Source organism: Myotis brandtii, unplaced genomic scaffold, assembly GCF_000412655.1.
Source record: "Myotis brandtii unplaced genomic scaffold, ASM41265v1 scaffold312, whole genome shotgun sequence".
In the NCBI taxonomy this organism is placed as follows: Eukaryota; Metazoa; Chordata; class Mammalia; order Chiroptera; family Vespertilionidae; genus Myotis; species Myotis brandtii.
The window spans coordinates 1,822,021-1,844,349 of record NW_005361955.1 but is presented as its reverse complement, the minus strand read 5'-3'; the positions used below and the strand labels follow the sequence as shown (position 1 = coordinate 1,844,349).

At 44.2% G+C, this 22,329-nt stretch overlaps 1 protein-coding gene across 2 annotated transcripts in view; it reads right to left on the bottom strand.

Moving 5' to 3' along the window:
- FGD5 (FYVE, RhoGEF and PH domain containing 5) overlaps positions 1 to 22,329 on the bottom strand; it is a 114,793-nt gene that overhangs the window by 34,798 nt on the left and 57,666 nt on the right. For both annotated transcript variants that reach the window (XM_005870020.2, XM_014542714.1), the window contains exons 4-5: positions 20,808 to 20,866; positions 20,665 to 20,695 (exon numbers count right to left, since the gene is read on the bottom strand). In XM_005870020.2, coding sequence (XP_005870082.1) covers positions 20,665 to 20,695; positions 20,808 to 20,866 — 90 coding nt within the window. The remainder of the gene's footprint in view (positions 1 to 20,664; positions 20,696 to 20,807; positions 20,867 to 22,329) is intronic.

Below are 22,329 nucleotides of genomic sequence, written 5' to 3'. Positions count from 1 at the left end.
GTTCTCTGTTGACCTGGGAGCAAGAGGACCCTCCCATTCTTTCCTTGTGAGTCTCCATGTTTAGGATCCAGCCTCCAGCCCAGCAGAGTCTTCTCAGCCCTGGCATCCCCGAGGAAGAAAGAAAACATCCTGATGAGGACAATAACCCCTCTCGCTTGAGCTGCTGATTGACAGAGGACTTTCGACATATTCTCTCATTGGCCGGGTTCAAGCCTAACTATAGCACAAGAGTAGCTGAATGACTGTGGGCAAACTGTAACCTATCTGAGCCTCAGTTTTCTCACCTGTAACATGGGGATAACCGTATAGCATGAGGCTGCTGGGAGTGCGTTCTGATGTTTAAAACTGTAAAGTGCTGTCCTTGAGGCAGTTATGATTATATTTTAGACATGACATTTTCAGAGCAGGTCCATGTCTGTTTTGTTTCCTGCTGTGTTTCTCAGGTCCAGCAGAGTATGTGACAGAGAAGGAGCGATTCAATGCTTGCTAATTGATGGATTGCCGGACCCTTATTTAACAGAAAAGGAGAGTGAGTCATGGGGAAGCCAAGATTAGAATCCAGTCATCCCGATGCCCAGGCCCTGAGCACCACAGAAAGGGGGTGGGCAGGGAGCGGGAGAGAAGGACAAGCAAAGACAGGACTGACGGTTGCATTTGCATCATACTCCAGGGAGTTTCAATATTAACTACTCTGCAAGCTGGTTTCTTGTCTGTAATTAATTCTCACTAAATTGACTCAGTCCCAATGGGCAGGATGGCCATCATCAACGTGACTCATTTAAAAAACTGGAGCATAATCAGAATCGCCACATACATCCGTTCTTAAAACTCATGCATCAGCTGGAAGCGCTGAGTGCCAGCCACACCATCCATCACTCCCTGAGAGTTTCTGCTCCCTCAGTAGTTCTGACCCACCATCGCCCCTGGGGGTCCTGGCATCCATCTCCCAGGCAGGAAGGCGGTGGAAGATCCCCGGCCCTCATCCCCTCACTCATTCAACAAATATACTGAATGCCCGCTCAGCATCAAGCCTTGGGAGAGAGTGGGAGCAGGAGAGATGCAGTTCTGCCCTCAAAGAGTTTGTAATCTGGGGGAAAAGAAATGAGTAAAGAGGTCATTTCAACACAGGGGTGTATGTGCTGTGGTGGGGGAAAGCAAGGGGCCATGGCAGTCCCTACGAGGCAGACCTGGCTTAGCTCTGGGAAGGCCTGCCAGGGAGGTAACACCTACACTGGGACAAGAGGGGGAGTGTTCCAGGTAGAGGGGGCAGCAATGCGCAAAGGCCCTGAAGTGGAGGAGGAACTGAGGAGTTGAGTGAGTTTGGGTGCAGTGTGTGGGGGTATGTGCACCCTTGAAAGAAGTGCACGGGACTGGAACATGCTGATGCTGGAGGGTCAGGCAGGGGTCCCATCCTACATGGCCCTGAAAACTTTTCAAGGGACTTGTCTTTCATCCTAGGGTGATGGGGAACTATTGACTAGAGCTAAGCAGGGAGCAATGTGATCAGACGCTTAGAAAGTTCACTCTGTTGGGAGAAACTGGGGGTGGCCAGAATGGGAGCGAGACCAGTGAGGCGGCCATTCTAGGAGAGCAGGAGAGAGTTCAAGACTCGAAACTGGACCAGAGTCTGGCTAAGGGAACAGAGAGAGTGGAGGGACTAGAGACAATAAGGAGGAAGAACTGACTGGCCCCAATGCCCGCAGGGTTCAATCCAAACCCCTCTGAACCCGAGGCCTTCCTGAACCAGTCCACCCGCTCATCGTACTTGCTTCCCCAGCTCTTTGTGGAGTCCCTGCTGCAACCTTATAGGGCTTCAGAAAACAAACGAATCCTCTACCTAGATATACCCCTATGGGTGACCCTGGGCAAGTCCCTTCATCTCCATGAACCTCAATTTCCCCCTTTGTGAAATGGGAGTACGAATACCTTCTTCACAGGGTTTGTGCAGACTGCCTTCTGTCGTGTTTTAGGAATACTTCCTTCTGTGCCTTCCTTCTCCTTAGACTGGGTACTACTTATCTCTGTAACCCTAGAACTCAGCCCAAGGAAGGTGCTCAACAAATGACAACAGCTGACACTTACTGAGGACACATGCCATGTGAGCCACCGCATGCTCAACACTGTACATTCCTTTTCTCATTTCATCCTCACAAGAAGCCTATCGCTTTGGCATTATTATTATTTCCATTTTACCAGTAAGGGAATTATGCCCAGAGAAATTAAGCAACTTATCCAACACCACCAAGATTTTTTTTTTCTTTTTAGGGTATTACATATGTGTCCTTTTTTCCCCCGCCCTTGACAATCCCCTGGCCTCCCCTACCCCCCAGTGTCTTATGTCCATTGGTTATGCTTATATGCATGCATACAAGTCCTTCGGTTGATCTCTTACTCCCCTCCCTTCTGCCCCCCAACCCTCTCTGGCCTTCCCACTGCAGTTTGACAATCAGTTTGAGGCAGCTCTGCCTCTGTATCTATTATTGTTCAAAAGTTTATAATGGTCTCTATTATCCATGAATGAGTGAGATCATGTGGTATTTTTCCTTCATTGACTGGCTTATTTCACTTAGCATAATGCTCTCCAGCTCCATCCATGCCGTTGCAAATTGTAAGAGTTCCTTCTTTTTTACAGCAGCATAGTATTCCATCGTGTAGATGTACCACAGTTTTCTAATCCATTCATCTACTGATGGGCACTTAGGCTGTTTCCAGATCTTAGCTATGGTGAATTGTGCTGCTATGAACATATGGGTGCATATATCCTTTCTGATTGGTGTTTCTGGTTTCTTGGGATATATTCCTAGAAGTGGGATCACAGGGTCAAATGGGAGTTCCATGTTTTGTTTTTTGAGGAAACTCCATACTGTCTTCCATAGTGGCTGCACCAGTCTGCATTCCCACCAGCAGTGCACAAGTGTTCCTTTTTCTCCACATCCTCTCCAGCACTTGTCGTTTGTTGATTTGTTGATGATAGCCATTCTGACAGGTGTGAGATGGTACCTCATTGTTGTTTTGATTTGCATCTCTCGGATGATTAGTGACTTTGAGCATGTTTTCATATGTCTCTTGGCTTTCTGAATGTCCTCTTTTGAAAGGTGTCTATTTAGATCCTTTGCCCATTTTTTGATTGGATTGTTTATCTTCTTTTTGTTAAGTTGTATGAGTTCCCTATAAATTTTGGAGATTAGGCCCTTATCAGATATGACGTTGGCAAATATGTTTTCCCACGCAGTGGGTTTTCTTGTTGTTTTGTTGATGGTTTCTTTTGCTGTGCAGAAGCTTTTTATTTTGATGTAGTCCCATTTGTTCATTTTCTCTTTAGTTTCAACTGCCCTAGGAGCTGTATCAGTGAAGAAATTGCTTTGGCATATGTCTGAGATTTTGTTGCCTTTGGATTCTTCTAGAATTTTTATGGTTTCCTGTCGTACATTTAAGTCCTTTATCCATTTTGAGTTTATTCTTGTGTATGGTGTAAGTTGGTGGTCTAGTTTCATTTTCTTGCATATATCTGTCCAATTTTCCCAACACCATTTATTGAAGAGACTATCTTGGCTCCATTGTATGTTCTTGCCTCCTTTGTCAAATATTAATTGAGCATATTGGTTCGGGCTAATTTCTGGACTCTCTATTCTATTCCACTGATCTATATGTCTGTTCTTGTGCCAGTACCAGGCAGTTTTGAGAACAGTGGCTTTGTAATACAGCTTGATATCTGGCATTGAGATCCCACCTACTTTGTTCTTTCTCAGGATCGCTGCAGCTATTCGGGGTCTTTTTTTATTCCAGATGAATTTTTGGAGAGTTCGTTCTAGATCTTTGAAGTAGGCCATTGGTATTTTAATGGGAAGTGCGTTGAATTTATAGATTGCTTTGGGTAGTATGGACATTTTAATGATGTTGATTCTACCAATCCAAGAACATGGTATGTTCTTCCATCTCTTTATGTCTTCCTCTATCTCTTTTTTCAACGTCCTGTAGTTTTCTGAGTAGAGGTCTTTTACCTCTTTAGTTAAGTTTATTCCTAGGTAGCTTAATTTTTTTGGTGCGATGGTAAATGGGATTGTTTTTATAATCTCTCTTTCTGAAAGTTCACTATTGGTGTATAGAAATGCCTCAGATTTCTTGGGGTTAATTTTGTATCCTGCTACATTGCCAAATTCATGTATTAAGTCTAGTAGTTTTTTGATGGAGTCTCTAGGGTTTTGTATGTATAATATCATGTCGTCTGCAAATAAGGACAGTTTTACTTCCTCTTTTCCAATTTGGATGCCTTTTATTTCTTCTTCTTGTCTAATTGCAATGGCTAATACTTCCAGGACTATGTTGAAGAGGAGTGGCGAGAGTGGGCATCCCTGTCTTGTTCCTGTTCTTAGGGGAAATGGTGTTAGTTTTTGTCCATTGAGTATGATGTTGGCTGTGGGCCTGTCATATATGGCTTTTATTATGTTGAGGTATGATCCTTCTATTCCCACCTTGCTGAGAGTTTTTATCAAAAATGGGTGTTGGATTTTGTCGAATGCTTTTTCTGCATCAATTGATATGACCATGTGGTTTTTTTCTTTCAATTTGTTTATGTGATGTATTACGTTTATTGATTTACGGATGTTGTACCATCCTTGCATTCCTGGGATAAATCCTACTTGGTCATGGTGTATGATCCTTCTGATGTACTGTTGGATCCGATTTGCTAAGATTTTGTTGAGGATTTTGGCATCTATGTTCATGAGGGATATTGGCCTGTAATTCTCTTTCATTGTGTTGTCTTTACCTGGTTTTGGTATTAGGGTGATGCTGGCTTCATAGAATGAGCTTGGAAGTGTTCCTTCCTCCTGAATTTTTTGTAGTAGTCTGAGGAGGATAGGTTTTAGTTCTTCCTTGAAAGTTTGGTAAAACTCCCCTGAGAAGCCATCTGGTCCTGGGCTTTTGTTTGCTGGGAGCTTTTTGATGACTGCTTCAATTTCTTCCATAGTTATTGGCCTATTGAGATTTTTAGATTCTTCCTGATTGAGTTTTGGAATGTTGTACTTTCCTAGGAATTTGTCCATTTCCTCCAGGTTGTCTAGTTTGTTGGAGTAGAGCTGTCCATAGTATTGTTTAACAATCATTTGTATTTCTGTGGGGTCTGTTGTTATTTCGCCTCTATCGTTTCTGATTTGGTTTATTTGGGTCCTCTCTCTTTGCTTCTTGGTGAGCCTGGCTAGAGGTTTGTCAATCTTGTTTATCCTTTCAAAGAACCAGCTCTTGGTTTCATTGATTTTCTGTATTGTTTTTTTGGTCTCTATGTCATTTATTTCTGCTCTAATCTTTATTATCTCCTTCCTTCTGCTCACTCTGGGGTTTTCTTGTTGCTCTCTTTCTAATTCTTTGAGTTGAAGAGTTAGATGATTTACTACCATTTTTTCTTGTTTTTTGAGATAGGCCTGTAGAGCTATAAACTTCCCTCTCAGGACTGCTTTCATTGTGTCCCATAGGTTTTGGATTGTTGTGTTTTCATTGTCATTAGTTTCCAGGATGTTTTTAATTTCTTCTTTGATCTCATTGGTAACCCAATCAATATTTAATAACATGCTATTCAGCTTCCAAGTGTTTGAGTATTTTGGGTTGTTTTTATTGTAGTTTATTTCTAACATTATGCCATCGTGGTCTGAGAAGAAGCTTTTTATGATTTCAATCTTCTTGAATTTGTGGAGACTTTGCTTGTGACCCAATATGTGGTCTATTTTTGAATATGTCCCATGAGCACCTGAGAGGAATGTATATTCCATGGCTTTGGGGTGAAGTGTTCTGAAGATGTCTATTAAGTCCATCTGATCTAGTGAGTCATTTAGGATTGCTGTTTCTTTGCTGATTGTTTGTCTAGAGGACTTATCCAGTGATGTCAGTGGTGTATTAAAGTCCCCTACTATGATTGTATTGTTGTCGATCTCTCCTTTGATATCTTCCAGGAGTTTTTTTATGTATTTGGGTGCTCCTGCATTGGGTGCATATATGTTTACCAGGGTTATATCTTCTTGTTGTATTGATCCCTTTAGTATTATGAAGTGGCCTTCCTTATCTCTTGTTATGGCCTTCACTTTGAGGTCTATTTTGTCTGATATAAGTATTGCTACCCCAGCTTTCTTTTCCTTTCCATTTGCCTGAAAGATATTTTTCCATCCCTTCACTTTCAGTCTGTGTGAGTCCCTTCTAATGAGGTGGGTCTCTTGTAGACAGCAGATGTATGGGTCATGTTTTTTTATCCATTCAGCCACTCGATGTCTTTTGGTTGGAGCATTTAGTCCGTTTACGTTTAAAGTTATTATTGAAAGGTACTTGTTTGTAGCCATTTCTTTTTTTGTGTGGCTGTTTTCTTTCTGAGCTTTTTATTCCTTCTTTTTACACCAGTCCCTTTAGCATTTCTTGCATTGCTGGCTTGGTGGTGATAAACTCCCTTAGCCTTTTTTTGTCTGTGAAGCTTCTTATTTCCCCTTCAATTTTGAATGATAGCCTTGCTGGATAGAGTATTCTTGGGTTCAGTCCTTTGCTTTGCATCACTTTGTAAATTTCTGTCCATTCTTTTCTGGCCTGATGTGTTTCTGTTGAGAAATCATTTGATAATCTAATGGGAGATCCCTTGTATGTAACTTTCCGTCTCTCTCTTGCAGCCTGTAAGATTCTCTCTTTGTCCTGAACATTTGCCATGGTAATTATGATGTGTCTTGGTGTGGGTCTTTTCGGGTTCACCTTGTTTGGGACTCTCTGTGCTTGTGTGACTTTTTTCTTCCCCACTTCAGGGAAGTTTTCTGATATTATTTCTTCGAGTAGGTTTTCTAATCCTTGTTCATCTTTCTGTTGTTCTGGCACCCCTATTATTCGTATGTTGTTTCGTTTCATGTTGTCCCAAAGCTCCCTTAGGCTCTCCTCCTGTCTTTTAATTTTTTTCTCCAATTGCAGTACAGTTTGGGTGTGTTTTGCTTCCTTGTCTTCTAATTCACTAATTCGGTCCTCCGCTTCTCCTAGTCTACTGTTGATGCTTTCAATGGTGTTTTTTATTGCAGCTATATCGCTCTTCATTTCTTCTTGGGTCTTGCATAAGTTATTGATTTTTTCATCTGTTTCTTCTTGCTTCTTGCATAAGTAGTTGATTTTTTCCTCCATCCGGTTTATGCACGCTAGGACCCTTATTCTGAATTCTTTTTCTGTCATGTTGCATGCCTCTGTCTCACTTAGCTGCTTTTCTGGCGAGTCCTCCTTTTCTTTCCTTTGGGGGTTTCTTTGCCTACCCATGTTTGATCTCACTGACATATCTAGATGTTGAGTCGTTCAGTGGCTGCTCCCTGGGTGGCAGTGGCTCCTTGGGCTGTGGTTGCTCCTTGGGTGGTTGCGGTAGCAGCTGCTCCTCAGTTGGCAGCAGCTCCTCTGGTGGGTGTTGTTCACAGCTGTGGTGGCTCTTCTGGCTGGTGGGGGGAGGCTTCACGTACAGCTGCTGTTCCTCAGACAGAGGGTGTGGTGATCAGGAGGCTGCTGTTGCTTGGATCTGCTTAGTCCTGCCAGGTATTTAGGAGAGTGTTGAATTTCCCTGTGATACACTGTTCCTCCGTGTTGTAAATCACAGTCCTGATTTTAAAGCAGGCCGTATTTGTGATCCAGACTGCCTTAATTTGTGTTCACCTAAGAGTCAGTTTGTGGCTCAGCCTCTGGGTGGCAGTGTTTTGGGGTTGGCCTCTGAGGCTATACGGCTTCTCTACTTAAAACTGGTTTGGGGAGGTCAACTGCCCAGAGCTGGTTTTTAAATAATTGTTAGCCTGCTCTGCCCAAGATGGCAAGATTGAGCCCAAATCAGCCTGATTCCAAAACCCTAGCTCTTCCCATTGCCCCACGCCAAGTCTTCCTTCTATTGGTGACCCAGACAGGGCTCTCAGGAGCAACGGGCTTGCTTGCAGTAGAAGAGGGGAGCTCACATTCAGGGGCCTTGTCCCCTGAATCCGTTCCCCTTCTCCAAACCCACTATTGAGTTTTCTGGGTGACACAGCATCCCTGTTCTCTGGGCTGAACAGTTAGTGGGTAGACACAATGTCCTTGGAGGTGGTTAAACTACTGATGTCACTGCCAAAAGTTAAGTGGATTCACTGGGATCCCATTTGACCAAACACACAACCTCAACCATGACCCCCATGTCACAAACGCCTTGGCAAGCCCTGAGCTGCACAGGGGACACAACTTCACTTGGCCGGGTCAACCACTGAAGGGTACTTTGAAACCCTGAAAATAATTCTCTGTGGGCATGCACAGACATCTTAAAATGTAAAAGGTGTTGCTCAGTGGTTAGGGTGTCAGCCCACACACCGAGGGGTTGCGGGTTCGATTCCCAGTGGGGATCATGTGCCTGGGTTGCAGGTTTGATCCCTGGCCTGGGTCAGTGAGCGTGGAGGTGGCTGGTCAATGTGTCTCTTTCACATTGATGCATCTCTTTCTTTCTCTCTCTCTCTCTCTCTCTCTCTCTCTCTCTCTTTCTCCTCTCTCCCTCCCTCCCTTCCACTCTCTCTAGAAAGCACTGAAAAAACTATTGACCAAAAAAATGTCTACAAATATTACTAACTATACAAAAAATATATATAATTTGGACTTCATGTTAAAAGATGAATATGGAAAAGGGGAATTTGATTGTTTAATGTACTACTCCTACTCTTGTTACTTTTCTGTAAAATTGAAATTATTTTTAAATAAAAGGTTAAAATCATTTTAAAAGTGGTAAGATGAAAAAAAAAATGCTTAGGAATAAATTTAACAAAGAAGCATAGAACCTGTACTCTGAAAACAACAAAACACTGTTGAAAGAAATTAAAGACCTAAGTAAATAGAAAGATGTCCCATGTTCACAACTTAATATTGTTAAGAGGTCAACACTCTCCAGCTTGATATACAGACTCGTCTCAACCTCTATCAAAATCCCAAATGCCTTTTTAACAGAAATTAACAAGTTGATCCTAAATTCATATGGGCGTGCAAGAGACCCAGAAGAGCCAAAACAAGTTTGACAAAGAACAAAGTTGGAGTGCTCACACTTCCTGATTTCAAAGCTTGCTATAAGGCTATAGGAATCAAGACTGTGTGGTGCTGGCATGAGGACAGACATATAGATCAATGGAATAGAATTGAGAATCCAGAAATAAACCTTCACATTATGATCACGTGATTATCAACAAGGATGCCAAAAAGCATGCAATGGGGGAAAAATCATCTTTTTAACAAATTGTGCTGAGCTATTTGGATATTCACATGCAAAATCAACTTGGACTCCTTCTTTACATCATATACAAAAATTAACTCAAAATCAAAGACTTAAATGGAAGAGCTTAAACTCCCTCTCCCAGGGGTGCTGGGTGCTTGGTCTTCTTAGAAGAAAATATGGGAGTAAATGTTGGTGATTTGGGGCTAAGCAAAGTTTCTTAGATGTGACAACAAAGCACAAGCAACAAAAGAAAAATAGAGAAATTAGGCTTCAGAGAAATTAAAAATTAAAAACTTTTGTGGTTCAAAAGACACCATCAAGAGAGTGAAAAGACAACCTACAGGATGGGAGGAAATATTTGCAAATCATATATCTGACAAGTGACTTCTATACAGAATTATAATAAAAAGACAACCCATTAAACATGGGCAAAGGATTTGAAGGGACATTTCTCCAAAGAAAGTATACAAATGACCAAGAAGCACATGAAAAGATGCCCAACATCATTAGTCATTAGGAAAATTTAAAATCAAAACCACAATGAGATACCACTAAAAAAGACATACATATAAAAACAAGCACTGAAAGGAAGTGGAGAAAATGGGACCCTCACATTATGATGGTGGGAATGTAAAATGGTGTAGCCACTTGGAAAACAGTCTGGCAGTTCCTCAAAAGGTTAAAAAGTTACCATGTGATCCAGCAATTGCTCTCCTAGGTATGTACCCAAGGGAATGATAAGCATATATTCATGTAAGAATTTGTACATAAATGTTCATAGCAGCATTCTCAAAATAATAAAAAAGTGGAAAGAACCCAAATGTCTATCCAGTGATGAACAGATAAACAAAATGTGGTCTAGCCACACAATGGAATATTACTTAGCCATGAAAAGGAATGAAGTACTGTTAGATGCTACATATGACATAGATGAACCTTAAAAACATTATGCTAGGTAAAAGAAGCCAAAGACAAAAGACCACAAATTACATAATTCCCTTTATATGAAATATCCAGAATAGGCCAATCTAATAGAGACAGAACAAGACTGGTGGATGCACAGGGCTTGGAGTGGGTGGGGGGAAGGAGAGTGCTACCTCAGGTGGATGGGGATTCTTTTGGGGGTGATGAGAATGATTGTGGTGATAATTGCACAACTCTGAACATACTTAAAACCATTGAATTTTATACTTTAAATGGCTGAACTGGATGGTATGAAATTTATATATCAATTAAGCTGTTAAAAAAATTGAATAGGGAAGGCACAGACTGGGAGAATGTTCACAATACACATGTCTGAAAATGAGCTTGTGTCCAGGATATGTAAAGAACTCCTACAAATCAATAAGAAAAAGACAGACAACCCAATTAAAAAAGAAGCAAAAGACACTTTTCAAATAAGGATTTCCAAATGGTTAATAAACAGAAGGAAAAATATTCAATTTCATTTATCTTCAGGGAAATGACAATTAAAACCAAAGTGAGAAACCACTTCACAATCACCAGAATGGCCGTGAGTAAAAAGACTGACAATACCAATAAGCTGGTAAGCCTGAGGAATAAGTTGTATTCCCACACCTCAGTGTGGGAGTATATATTTCTTCAACCTCTTTGTAAACTTATTTGGCAGTTTATAATAAAGCCAAATCTATGGCCTATCAATTCCACTCCAAGGTAAAATACTGAGGAGAAATGACTGCATATGTTCCTTAAAAGATATAACAGCTTTATACAGGCATACCTGTGCTTCGCTTTAATACACTTTTACAGATTTTTTGTGTGTGCAAATGGAAGGCAAAACCCTCCACCAGCAAAGATTATAACTCACTTTTACTGCAATAGTGAAGAACTGAACCTGCAATATCTCTGAGATCTGCCTGTAATAGCCCAGACTAGAAACAACCCAAATAAATAATCATTAACAGAAGGATAGATATACCAACTATGGTATATCCATACAAAAGAATATATATATATATGAAAATGTGGATGACTCTCGCACATTAAGTTAAGCTAAAGACACCAGACACAAAACACAAAAGAATACATAATTCATGATTCCATTCATATGAGTTTCAAGAACAGGCTAACCCAATGGAATGTGATGGAAGGCAAAATAGTGGCAACCTCTGGGGAGTGACTGGCTGAGGAGGGGCATGAGAGGCATCTTCTGCATGATGGAAATGTTCTATGTCAGGATGGTGGTTACAAATGCACACAGTTATTAAAAATTGGAGCCCTCTCTTTAAGATTTGTTCATTTAACTGTATGTAAAACTTGTTTAAAAAACCAGTTCTCTGAGGCCCCTGAGGGAGAGAGAACAAGCACTTCTTTTCCCCACTGAAGGTTTTGTCTCCTCTAAAACCTTTATTTGTGTCTAGACCTCAGGGCCAAGTGGAAATCCCGGGCCTGGAGTTCATGGCCCTTCAAAAGCCGGTCCAGCCTACCTCTGTAGCTGACTGCTCATTTCTGTGTACCAGTGGTTCTCTAAGTTAAGTGTGCCTCACAGTCACTTGACGAACTTGTTCAAAGTACACAGATTGCTCACCGGACCCAGAGTTTCCATTCTGTAGGTCAAGGTGGGACTGGATAATTTTACTATCTCCCCAGTTGCCAGGTGCTGCTGTTGTTGCTGGTCCCAGAACCACACTTTGAGCACTGCTGCTTTTATGACTCCTCTTTTCCAGCCTCTGTCTTTGTTCTGTGCCTGATTCATATCTTGCTTATCTTTCAAAGCTGCTTCAAATGCCACCTCCACCATGAGGTCATTTCCTAGGTTACTTCAGCAGTCAGTGTAAGGTCCTCTCATGTGTCCTATAGCCTCCGGAAATGTTGGGTCACAGCCTGAAGGGAGCCACCCTGGTCTCAGAATGTCTCTGAAGTCTCATATTTTAGCTTAAAAGTTAATGCATATTTTACATTATTCTCCAAAATATACCCATGCCTGATTTAATTTATTTAAAATTATGTATCTAGAGCAAAGCAGAAGCGCTTAGAAAATGTGCTCTGTTTATCTTGTGGCCTCGCGTATTCCTGGGCACCTACTGCACACCGTTGGTAGGATTATAAATATCCCAGCCTGAAAAGCAATGGCTTGGAAAAATTTTGCATTGTCAGGCTGTTTACTTACTCTGAATATTTCTGTTATCGTCCCTCCAACTAAGCAGAGAGCAGAATGCGTCTCATTCCCTTTGGTTTTACCCTCACATTGACCTGGCTTTGTTTCTAACTGTGCTGAATGAATGTTTGCTACTTTTTCACTAGGTTCTCAGTTTTAGGTGCAAATTGGAATTATCTGGGGAGCTTTTCAACTCTGGATGACCGGGCAGCACCCTGGACCAATTAAGTACAAATCTCTGAGGGTGGGATGAGCATCTGTAGTTTTTAACACTCCCAGGTACCCATGTACAACCAGGGTTGGGAATCAGTGTCCTAGCGGATGCTGGCTTCTGGGGGCAGGGAATCAGAGAGTCCATGCTGAAGGGGCCTTACAGGATCATCTGTCTGTGAGTCTCAAAGTTACTGTCCATCCATAGCTCCTGGGGTTGGGGGGCGGTCATTAAAACACAGGGCTGAACCTCACCCCCCGAGTTTTTTATTTAGCAGTTGTGAGGGAGCCCAAGAATATGCATTTCTCACCAGCTCCCAGGTAATGCTGACACTGCTGGTTTGGGGACCCACTTTGAGAACCATTGATTTAGATGAATATTTTTCACACTGTGCTCCATGGAGACCCAGGGTTAAGGGAGCCCAAACTTTGGCCTCCATATGCCTTTGAACCAAAGCACCTCCACTTTCATCCACTCTTCCCAGGTTCTCAGTAAAATTTTATTTGAAGACAAGCGTCTGTGGCTAAAAATGTCTGAGTCCCACCAGCTACTTCAAGGTGAGGGAGGAAGGCACAAGAGACTTTGCAGGGTCACATAGCAATTTATTTTCCTGGACTGAATGAAAATACAAGCATTTTGGGGCTTAAACTTTGTCCCCAGTATCACTCCCTCCCACTCAACCTACTAGACCAACCTTCCCTGCTCAAGTCCTCAGGGCTCCCAAACTCCTACGCTTCTCTTTGAAATACCTTAGGACGTGGCATTCAGGCTCACTCTAAAGACCGCTCTCTGTCCACTTCCTGTACACCTCATACCCCACCCCAACTCCCATACCCCAACTCTCTGTGCACTTATTCCTGTTGCTCCTATCCTCTGGAAGATCTGTTGCTACTTTCTGTCCATTCATGTCCATTTCAAAACTCCCTCTCCCAAGAAGCCTTCCTTGACTGCATTCCTTGCACTCACACTGGTTTCCTCCCTCATGGGGCTCCTCACCACCTAACCGGACTGTTCCACATCCAGGGTTCTGGAGTCAAACAGCCCTGGCCTCCCTTCTCACTGGCTGTGTGAGTTTGGGTAAGTGATCTTCTCTGAGGTTCAGTTTGGGGCCCATCCGGCCATCTGAGAAAATATTTACTGAGCACAAATTATGTGCAATTAAATAATGTATATAAACTGTTAAGCACACATAAGAGGTCAACACATGCTCACCGCCCCCCACTCCTCTACAGCATCTAAGACACTGGACACTGACCATTATGAGGAGCAAGAGCCGCTGGGCGAGGGAAGAGGGGACTGCGGTGGGGAGCACACCGATGACACACCAATTTAGGTAGGCAAACTCATAAATTACAACAGTCCTGCTAGATCCGGCATTGGCCTGTCATGTCGGCACTGAGGCCACAGCCTAATGAAACTCCCACAGAGTGATGAGGGAGGGCTTCTGAATGAATCTCCTTTTTCTCGGAGCAGTCTGAGAAGTCGGGCTCTGTCCTGGGCTCTCCTGACACCCTTTCAAGTGGTCACTGCCACTGAGGAAAGCAGGGGTGCGTGAGTGGGATGCTCGCAGGTTGGACCCAGAAGCCTCCCGTGCCTTTCTGCACTCTGTCCTCCCCAAACCTCTCCCGGAGTCCCTTCGGCCCCTTTATGAAAACCTGCCAGTCCCTAGGCTCACACCCTCCAGGGCACCACCTTCTTCCTCCTCAGGGTACCTGAGAGCCCTCGCCTGATTGCACATACTCCCTTGGGGAAATCTGGGCCTCTCCAGGAGCTTCAGTTAACATCTCTACATTTGACCACTTCCAGTGCACATCCCATGCCCAGCTGACCACTAGGGTAGTCTTCCCTGAGCCTCTCACACTTAACAAGACCCACAATGAACTCATCATCTTTCCCCAAGCCTAACCTGAGCCCCTCCAGCACTTGCCTTCTTAGTCAGTCAGCAAGCCAGAAATCCAGGGTCAGCCTGGAGCCCTCCCTCCCTCTAATGCACCCCACAGTCCATCAATCACCAAGCACATTAGTCCTGAAACCTGCCTACAATACTCCAGTCCATTGTCACTTCTGCTGCAATCACCCTGCAGCCTCCCCAGGGCCTTCAGGGGATAAAACCCAAACCCCAAACATGCCTCATGGGGCTCTCCGTGTCCGCCCCATACCTTGCTGGCCTCAGTTCTCTCGCTCACTCACAACATTCCAGACAGGCTGAATTTCTTTCAGTTCCCAAGCACACCCTTCTCTAACTGGCCTCCAGGCCTTTGTACATCCTGATTCCTTTGCCAGATGCAAGCCTTCCTCACTGCTCCTTCACCTGGCTACCTCCTCCCAGCCTTCAAATCTCAACTTAGTCATGTTTCCTCCGGGAATCCTTTTCAGACCCCAGAAGCTTAAAGCAGGTGCTTCCCCTGGACACCACAGGATTAATATGGGTTTTTTCCATGCCCATCTCTCTCATAGGCCATCAGTTTCTGGTGGGCAGGGACCTCCCCTTATCATTCCTCCATATGTACCCTGTATCCACACAGGAAGTGCTCAGAAAATATTTTTGACTGAAGAGATGCTAAGACGGCTGGAAGGGCTGACCCCACCACCACTCACTCACTCATCAGATATTTACTGAGTACCATTGGTGTACCGAGCATCACAATCCACTGGGAATGTCAAGTTCTGCTCTCAAGAAGCTCCAAGCTCAGTGAGGGAGCCAGACCACAGACAAGCACCTAAAAACAGCCCCCATAACCATGAAGCAAAGCAGACAAAATTGAAGGGAGCAATGGATAATTCAAAAATCACAGCAGAAAACACATTCTTTCTCAAGTACACACATGGAACATTCTCCAGGACGTGCCAGGTCATAAACAATTTTCAAATTTCAAAAAATTCAAAAGGGCTGAAACCACACAAAATACATTCTCCAACCACAAGAGAATTAGAAATCAGCAGAAGGAAATTTGAAAAAATTCACTCTAGATATTTGGAAATTAAACAGCATAATTTTAAATAATCCATAAGTCAAATAAGAAATCACAAGGGAAATGAGAAAGTATTTAAAACTGAATGAAAATGAAAACACAACATAACAAGCAAACAGATGCATAAATTAGATAATTTTAGGTAGTTAAAGAGGCAATGAAGAAGATAAAATGAAGCATGAGAGAGTGTAGAAGAGGCAGTACAGTTGCAGATCTTCGCCCTCCCTGCATCCACACTTGCCATAGACTCATTGTGGGAGAGAGCATATCCCTGTCCCTTGCCTTTGGGCTGGCCATGGCACTTGCTCTGGCCAGTGGGATGTGGACAGAGCAAGTTTTGAGCTGGAATCTTAGAAGCCTTCTGGTGTTTCTACTAGCTCTCCTGCCATCACCATGGGAAGAGCCTCCCCAGGGTACCTGCTCCCCCTTCAGCCGGGCCCCAGAATGAACACACAAGAAGCACAGCCACTGAGCTGAACCCAGCTTTGACAAATTGACTTCCAGTTGACCTGGCTTCCTTTGCAACTAGGAGTGTGCAATGAAATGGAAGTAGAAGTCATTGAGAGAAATTTTGGGGAATTCTTTTTCAAGTGAACTAACTCATAAAGTAGCATAGCTTTTACTACCCCCCACCTCCTTCCCCCCACCACCACCACCACCTCCTTCTTCCTGCCTGGGACATGGAGGTGATGGCTAGAGCTGCAGCAGCCTTATGTGCTCGTGAGGACCCATGGAAAGGATGCAGCAAATAGATGGAACCTTAGTCCCTGAGACTTTGTGGAGCTTCTAAACTTGACCTGGACCTCCTACTTCTGGACCTATTTCACATGGGAGAATAGTCTCTAAATTATTTTAGCCATCATAATTGGGTTTTTATTACTAGCAGTCAAATACAAATTTTTTTGTTAATCCTCGCCCGAGGATATTTTTTCCGTTAATATTTAGAGAGAGTGGAAAGAGAGTAGGAGGGAGGGGGAGAGGTAGAGAGAGTGAGAGAGAGAAAGAAACATTGACATGAGAGGGACACATTGATAGGTTGCCTCCTCCACAGGCCCTGACTAGGGCTAGGGATTAAATCTGCAACCCAGGTACATGCCCTTGACTAAGAATTGAAACCCCTGACCCTTAGGTCTGTAGGCTGACACTCTAACCACTGAGCAACACAGGCCAGGACTCAAATACAATTTTTAACTGACACAGAATTATTAGGGAAGACTTCTAGAGTATATTTTCAACAGTCGCCATAGAAATATCTCCTATCTCACATGGTCTTTATGCAATGTGAGCTTGATACTCCTCCTGCTGAGTGGTAGAGACTACATTCCCTCCTCTTGAACTTGGGTGGACCTTTGTGACTGTCTCAACTAATAAGAGTATGGTGGAAGTGGTGTTACATAACTTCCAAGGCTAGATCATAAAAATGCTACGCACTTCCTCCTGGCTCGATCTTGGGACACTCACTCTTGGAACCCAGCCACCATGCTGTGAGGAAGCCCAAACCTGCCCATGCAGAGACCACATGGAGAGGTCACAAGTAAGTGTTCTGGCCAATAGCCCAGCTGAGGTCCAAGACAACAGCCAGCACCAACCAGCAGCCATGTGAGTGAAGGCACCTCTGGGTGATTCCAGGCCCTGGCCATCAAGTCACCCCTAGCCTTTGTTTTTAAATTAAAATTTAATTAATTTATTTTAAAATTTATTTTTCAGTGACAGTTGTCATAAAATAGTATATTGGTTTCAGGTGAGTCAGCCCCAGCCTTTAAGTCTTCTCCAGACATCTTGGAGCAGAGACATGCTCCCCGCGACCTTGCCCTGTCCAAAGTCCAGAAAATCTGTGAGTATAATAAAATGGTTGTTTTATGCCATTAAGTTTTGGGGCACCTCCTCTTCTTTGAGGAGGTGACACTTGAAATGAGACCAGAGTGAGAAGGAGGAACTGGCTATGAGAAGATCATGGGTAGGACATTCCGGTGGAGGGAAAAGCAAGTGGAAAAGCCAGGAGACGTGACTTCATTCGCTCTGTGGCTGGAGACAGTGCAGGAGAGGCAGACAGGGACCAGACCACGTAGGGCCCTCTGAGGTATAAGAACTTCTCCTGGGGCGTCAGACGGTGATAACTGCCACAGTCACCTCTCCTAGTCGGCAGACTGGCTTCTGAACAGGCCTTCAACGCCTTGGCCCAAATAAAACGTCAGCCTGACAGTTTAAGCACTTCTCAATCTGGTCCGAGCATTGTTTTTGGACCCATCACCTGACCCCTGATTCCACCTCCAACCTGCCTTTCCATGTTCTAACGTATCCATGTTCTAACCATATGTGATGATGCACCATTATCCAGACATACCTTGTACTTGCAGGCCAGTGAGCGTTTCCACGCTGACTGCCTGCCTTCCGTGCCCTCCTCCATCAGAACCTGGCCTTGTGGGATGATTCAAAGTCCACCCCAGTGTCAATTCTTCTACCAACCTTCCTAGATAGGCCAAAGGAGAGTCTCTCCCTCCCTTACGCTCCTGCAGACTTATGTCGCTCTAGACTACTCAAGAGCAGGTTCGGGGCCTTTTTCATCTTTGGGGCTCCAAGGCCTGTCTCACTACCTATGGTACATCCTGTGTTGTTCCATTCAGAAGGAATGAGCAAGTTGGATGGATGGAGAGTTGAATGACTGGATGAATAGAAGGGTGGATGGTTAGATGGACGGGTGCACATATGAGTAGTGGATGAACTGAGGATGGTAAATGGCTGCATGGCTAGATGAAAGGACAGATGAGTGGGCGAAAGGCTGGCTAGATGAATGGAGGCAGATGGACAGGTGGATGAATGTGTTTTTGACTAGGTTCTTGGAAGGATAAAGTGAGTCTTTAAACCAGAAGTTAGCAAACTTTTTCTGTAAAGGGACAGATAAATACTTTAGGCTTTGTGGTCCACAGATGGTCTCAGTCATGCATTCCGTCTTCTTTGCCTTTTCCCCCCACAAACGTTTAAAACATGTAAAACCCATTCTTAATTAATAGGCTCTACAAAACAGGATCTTGACCATTACAATTCAATTTTGGATGACCAGAATTTTTAGTAATCTCTGAGTTAGCTCTATCTACTAGTACTATTTAATAAGCACAGAGCTGAATCCCAAACTCAGAAGACCAGGGGCCACCCTCATCCCCCTCTCAACAACAGCATATGGAGTCAAGGACTTTGCTAGCTGGGGAGGTTTAGAAGGTGCGGGCGCCCCTCCTCATCACTGGGCAGCCTTGGGATTTCAACAGCATCACGTCTCTAAGGAGAAGCTCTGAAAGAGAACCTACCGACTTAGCAATCAGCAATAGATCCAGGTTGGGGAGTGGTGTGAAACGCCCCAAAGTCTATGAGTCTCCTTCTGACTAGGGTCCCAGACTAGGACTTGGAGTCACGTTGTGGCATTTCTGCCATTTCTATCCCCATAAGCACTGACATCATACATTAACTCCAGACCACAATTTCCCGAAACTAGCTTATGAGTTGTGATTTTTATGGGCTCTTTTTTTTCCTCCTCAGGTTATTATGAATTACCAGCAGCTTCAGCAGCTTTCCAACTGGCAGGAAGCAGTGCAAACACAGATGGAAGTTTCCCAGTTAAAAACCTCTTAACAAAGTCATAAAACAAAAAAGCCCAGCCCCTCTCTGACATGCTGCCAGCTCAGAAGCAAGCGAGAGAGAAGCAAAAAACATGAGTGATCGTTGCTGCCCTTGCTAAATAGATCTTTTAGATGTAAAGGTGGGAGGAGGATACTGTTACATCTCATACACAAGGGCTTTGTGGTTGAATAATGCACACAAAGCTCTCTTCCTGAGGGCAAAAATAAGGGGCTCAGATGGTCTCCTCCTCGGGATCTGGGGGCCCCTGCTTACATGGCAATGCGACCCCAAGGCAGTATCACTGACAGGGACCTCAGCTGCATTCAGCAAGAGATTTGGCTTGGTGCTTTGCTTCTTCCAGAGAGGTCCCTACCCGGAGGAAATCCAAAGGCAGTTGGGAATTCAGGATTAACACGTGACGACAGTGTACTGAGAATCAGAATGACTGGCTCAGTCGCTGTGTAACCCTGGCAAGTCACTCCCTCTGAACCTCCAAATCAACACCGACAAAATGTTCAGGGTGGACATCCCCAGCTCTGACATTCTTGGAAAGACATGGCAAACAATACCAAGCAGGGCAGAATCAGATGCTAAACTCAAGGAGACTGCAAATGACTTAAAAGCCCAGAGTAGTAAGGAGCTGTCACATGCCTGGGGTAGCTGAGCCCACCACATCCTTTCAATTTCCATATTTTTGCTGTACCCTATTTCCTTTCCTCTAATATCACCTCCTCAGGGAAGCCTGCCTAGATTTCCCCAGGTTGTCAGTCACTCCCCTTGTGCTCCGAATAATATTGATTCACTAATCTGATTCCTTCACTGGCCAGACTGTTCCTGGGTAAGGGCCCTGTCTGATCTGTCTTTCCATTTCCCCACTCTTGTCATGAGCAAGCGTTCAAAAATATCTGTTGAACTGAATCAGACTGCAAAGGGAAACTTTCTAGGCAATATTGTGGGTTGTGAAGGGTAGAGGTGTCTGATATCTGGGCAGTTCCCAAGTCTGGCCTCCTTTCCTTTGAGAGTCCAGAGGATTCCTTTACCACCAAGTCAGGCATAATTGCCCCAATGTTGGGATAACTGAGGAAAGCCTCATGATACCCCAACTGCTCTGTCACTATGCAAACACATCACCTTCTCTATATGGACCAAAATATATAATGCACACACACACATATATACATGCACACATACACACATACACACTTACACACACACACAAACTCACACACACAGCAATACCTCAAAACTACAGCTGTCCTCCTTCTGCCTTCCTCAAGAAGTGGAAGCTATCCTTCCAGAAATCGCACCACGTCCCCCAAGCAGCCCCCACCCGGCAGAGAGGCATGTCCACAGAAAGCATGGCACCATCCACCATGAAGCATGTGAATTAGGAGACAGGCTTCCCTGAAAAGCCTCTGAGAACAGATGCCTACTGCCAAGCCTCTGTTCATGGAAATCACCTCTGCTTCCTCATTGCTTTTCTTATATCACCGCCTTGTAAAAGGGCAATTTGTTTTGGCAATTAGAATGATTAACTCACCAGATGTAAGTGCTGGAGCATCTCCACGTATCTGTGGAGGGAAAGGAGGTGGAGTTTGCATTAATTCCCATCCTGTGTAAGCCAGGGAGGGGTGATGCTCTGTTAACAAGCTCAAGGCCACAGGCAGCTGCTTGGGGACTCACGCTTTTTCTGAAGACAGCAGTTCCTGTGCGATGACATGGGCTCTGGACTGTCCTTCCACCTGTGGGAGGAAACAGAACTGTCAGGAGGGGCAGCACCAATGGGGGCAGCCAGACAGAGATCTTGGATCCACAAGCATTGAGTTCACAGAAGGACCTCCATGCTGCCGAGGGCAAATTCCATGAACTTCTCAGTTCATTCTCTGGCACTCATTACCTGTGTGACCTTCAACCTTACTGCAGCTCGGTTTCTTCATCTGTAGATGTGGATATAAACAGCATCTAACTCAGAAGGTTGTTGAGCTAATGCTCAACACAGTGTCTGATACATAGTGAGTGCCAATAAGTGGCCACTAACACGGCTGTGATCTTGAATAACCTGTAATTCTCTGTGCATAGGGAGCTCTCTCCTACCTTTGTTTTTACAGATGCTGTCCCCTCAGTGTCCCTTTCCCCTTCCCTGCCTGGCTAACTCCCAGTTATCCTTTAAGACTTAGCCACGGCATCTATCACCTCTTCCAAGGAGACTTTCCTGATACCCTCCCTGAAGTGGTTGGGTTAGTTATCCTTTCTGGGCAGTGCAATACTAAGCAGTGCAGAATTAGATGCTAAACTACAAGGAGACTGCAAATGGACACCAATTATGTCTCCCCTGGAGGACAGGGACCATCAATTTCACCTCTGCATGAGCGGTGCCTGGCATACCATAGATTCCTTCTTTTGACTGAAAGAATGAATAAGTGAGAGAATTATCCACTTTGGAAGCATTAATGGTCTTGGCTGACCTCAGAAGGCAAGTCACATAACCTATCTGAGCCCCAACTTCTGCACCTGTAAGGAAGGATGGGCAGGGGCCGAGGCAGATGCCTGGGCATTCTGTCACAAGCAGGCCCCTCCTCTATAGCTCCAAACCTGCCACATATCAGACATGGCTGGTAGCTGGGATCCAGAGAACAAAGACTCTATGGGCAGCCTGACAGAACAGATGGTGGATGCTGGGAATGTGCAGGTATGGCTGGGGTGGGGGTGGGGGGGCAAAGTGGCCCATGGTGGAGCAGAGGGCACTCAGGAGGGACGCCTGGATTCTGGTTCCAGTTCTACCACCACCTCCTTGTGCAACCCTGCACGAGTAACTTTCTGAGGTCAGTTCTGAGTTTCCTCATGTGTGAACAAAATGACCTTTAAATTCACTTCCTATGTGTTACCAAACTTGAGGAGTTACTAATCAAGTGAACAATCTACTCTAGAAACTCACTACCTGCTGAGAGAGCAACTATACAGTGTGGCAGTTATGAGCATGAACTCAGAAACTAGGCAGTTTGGGTTCAAATCCTGCCTCTGCCTTTTTCACAAATTGAACAAATCATTTAACCTCTCTATGCCTCAATTTTCCTATCTGTAAAATGGGTGCAATATTAGAATGTTATCTAACACACATGTATATTGTAAGGATTAAATGAGTCTCTCTCTCTATATATATGTGTGTGTGTGTGTGTGTGTGTGTGTGTGTGTGTGTGTGTCTATA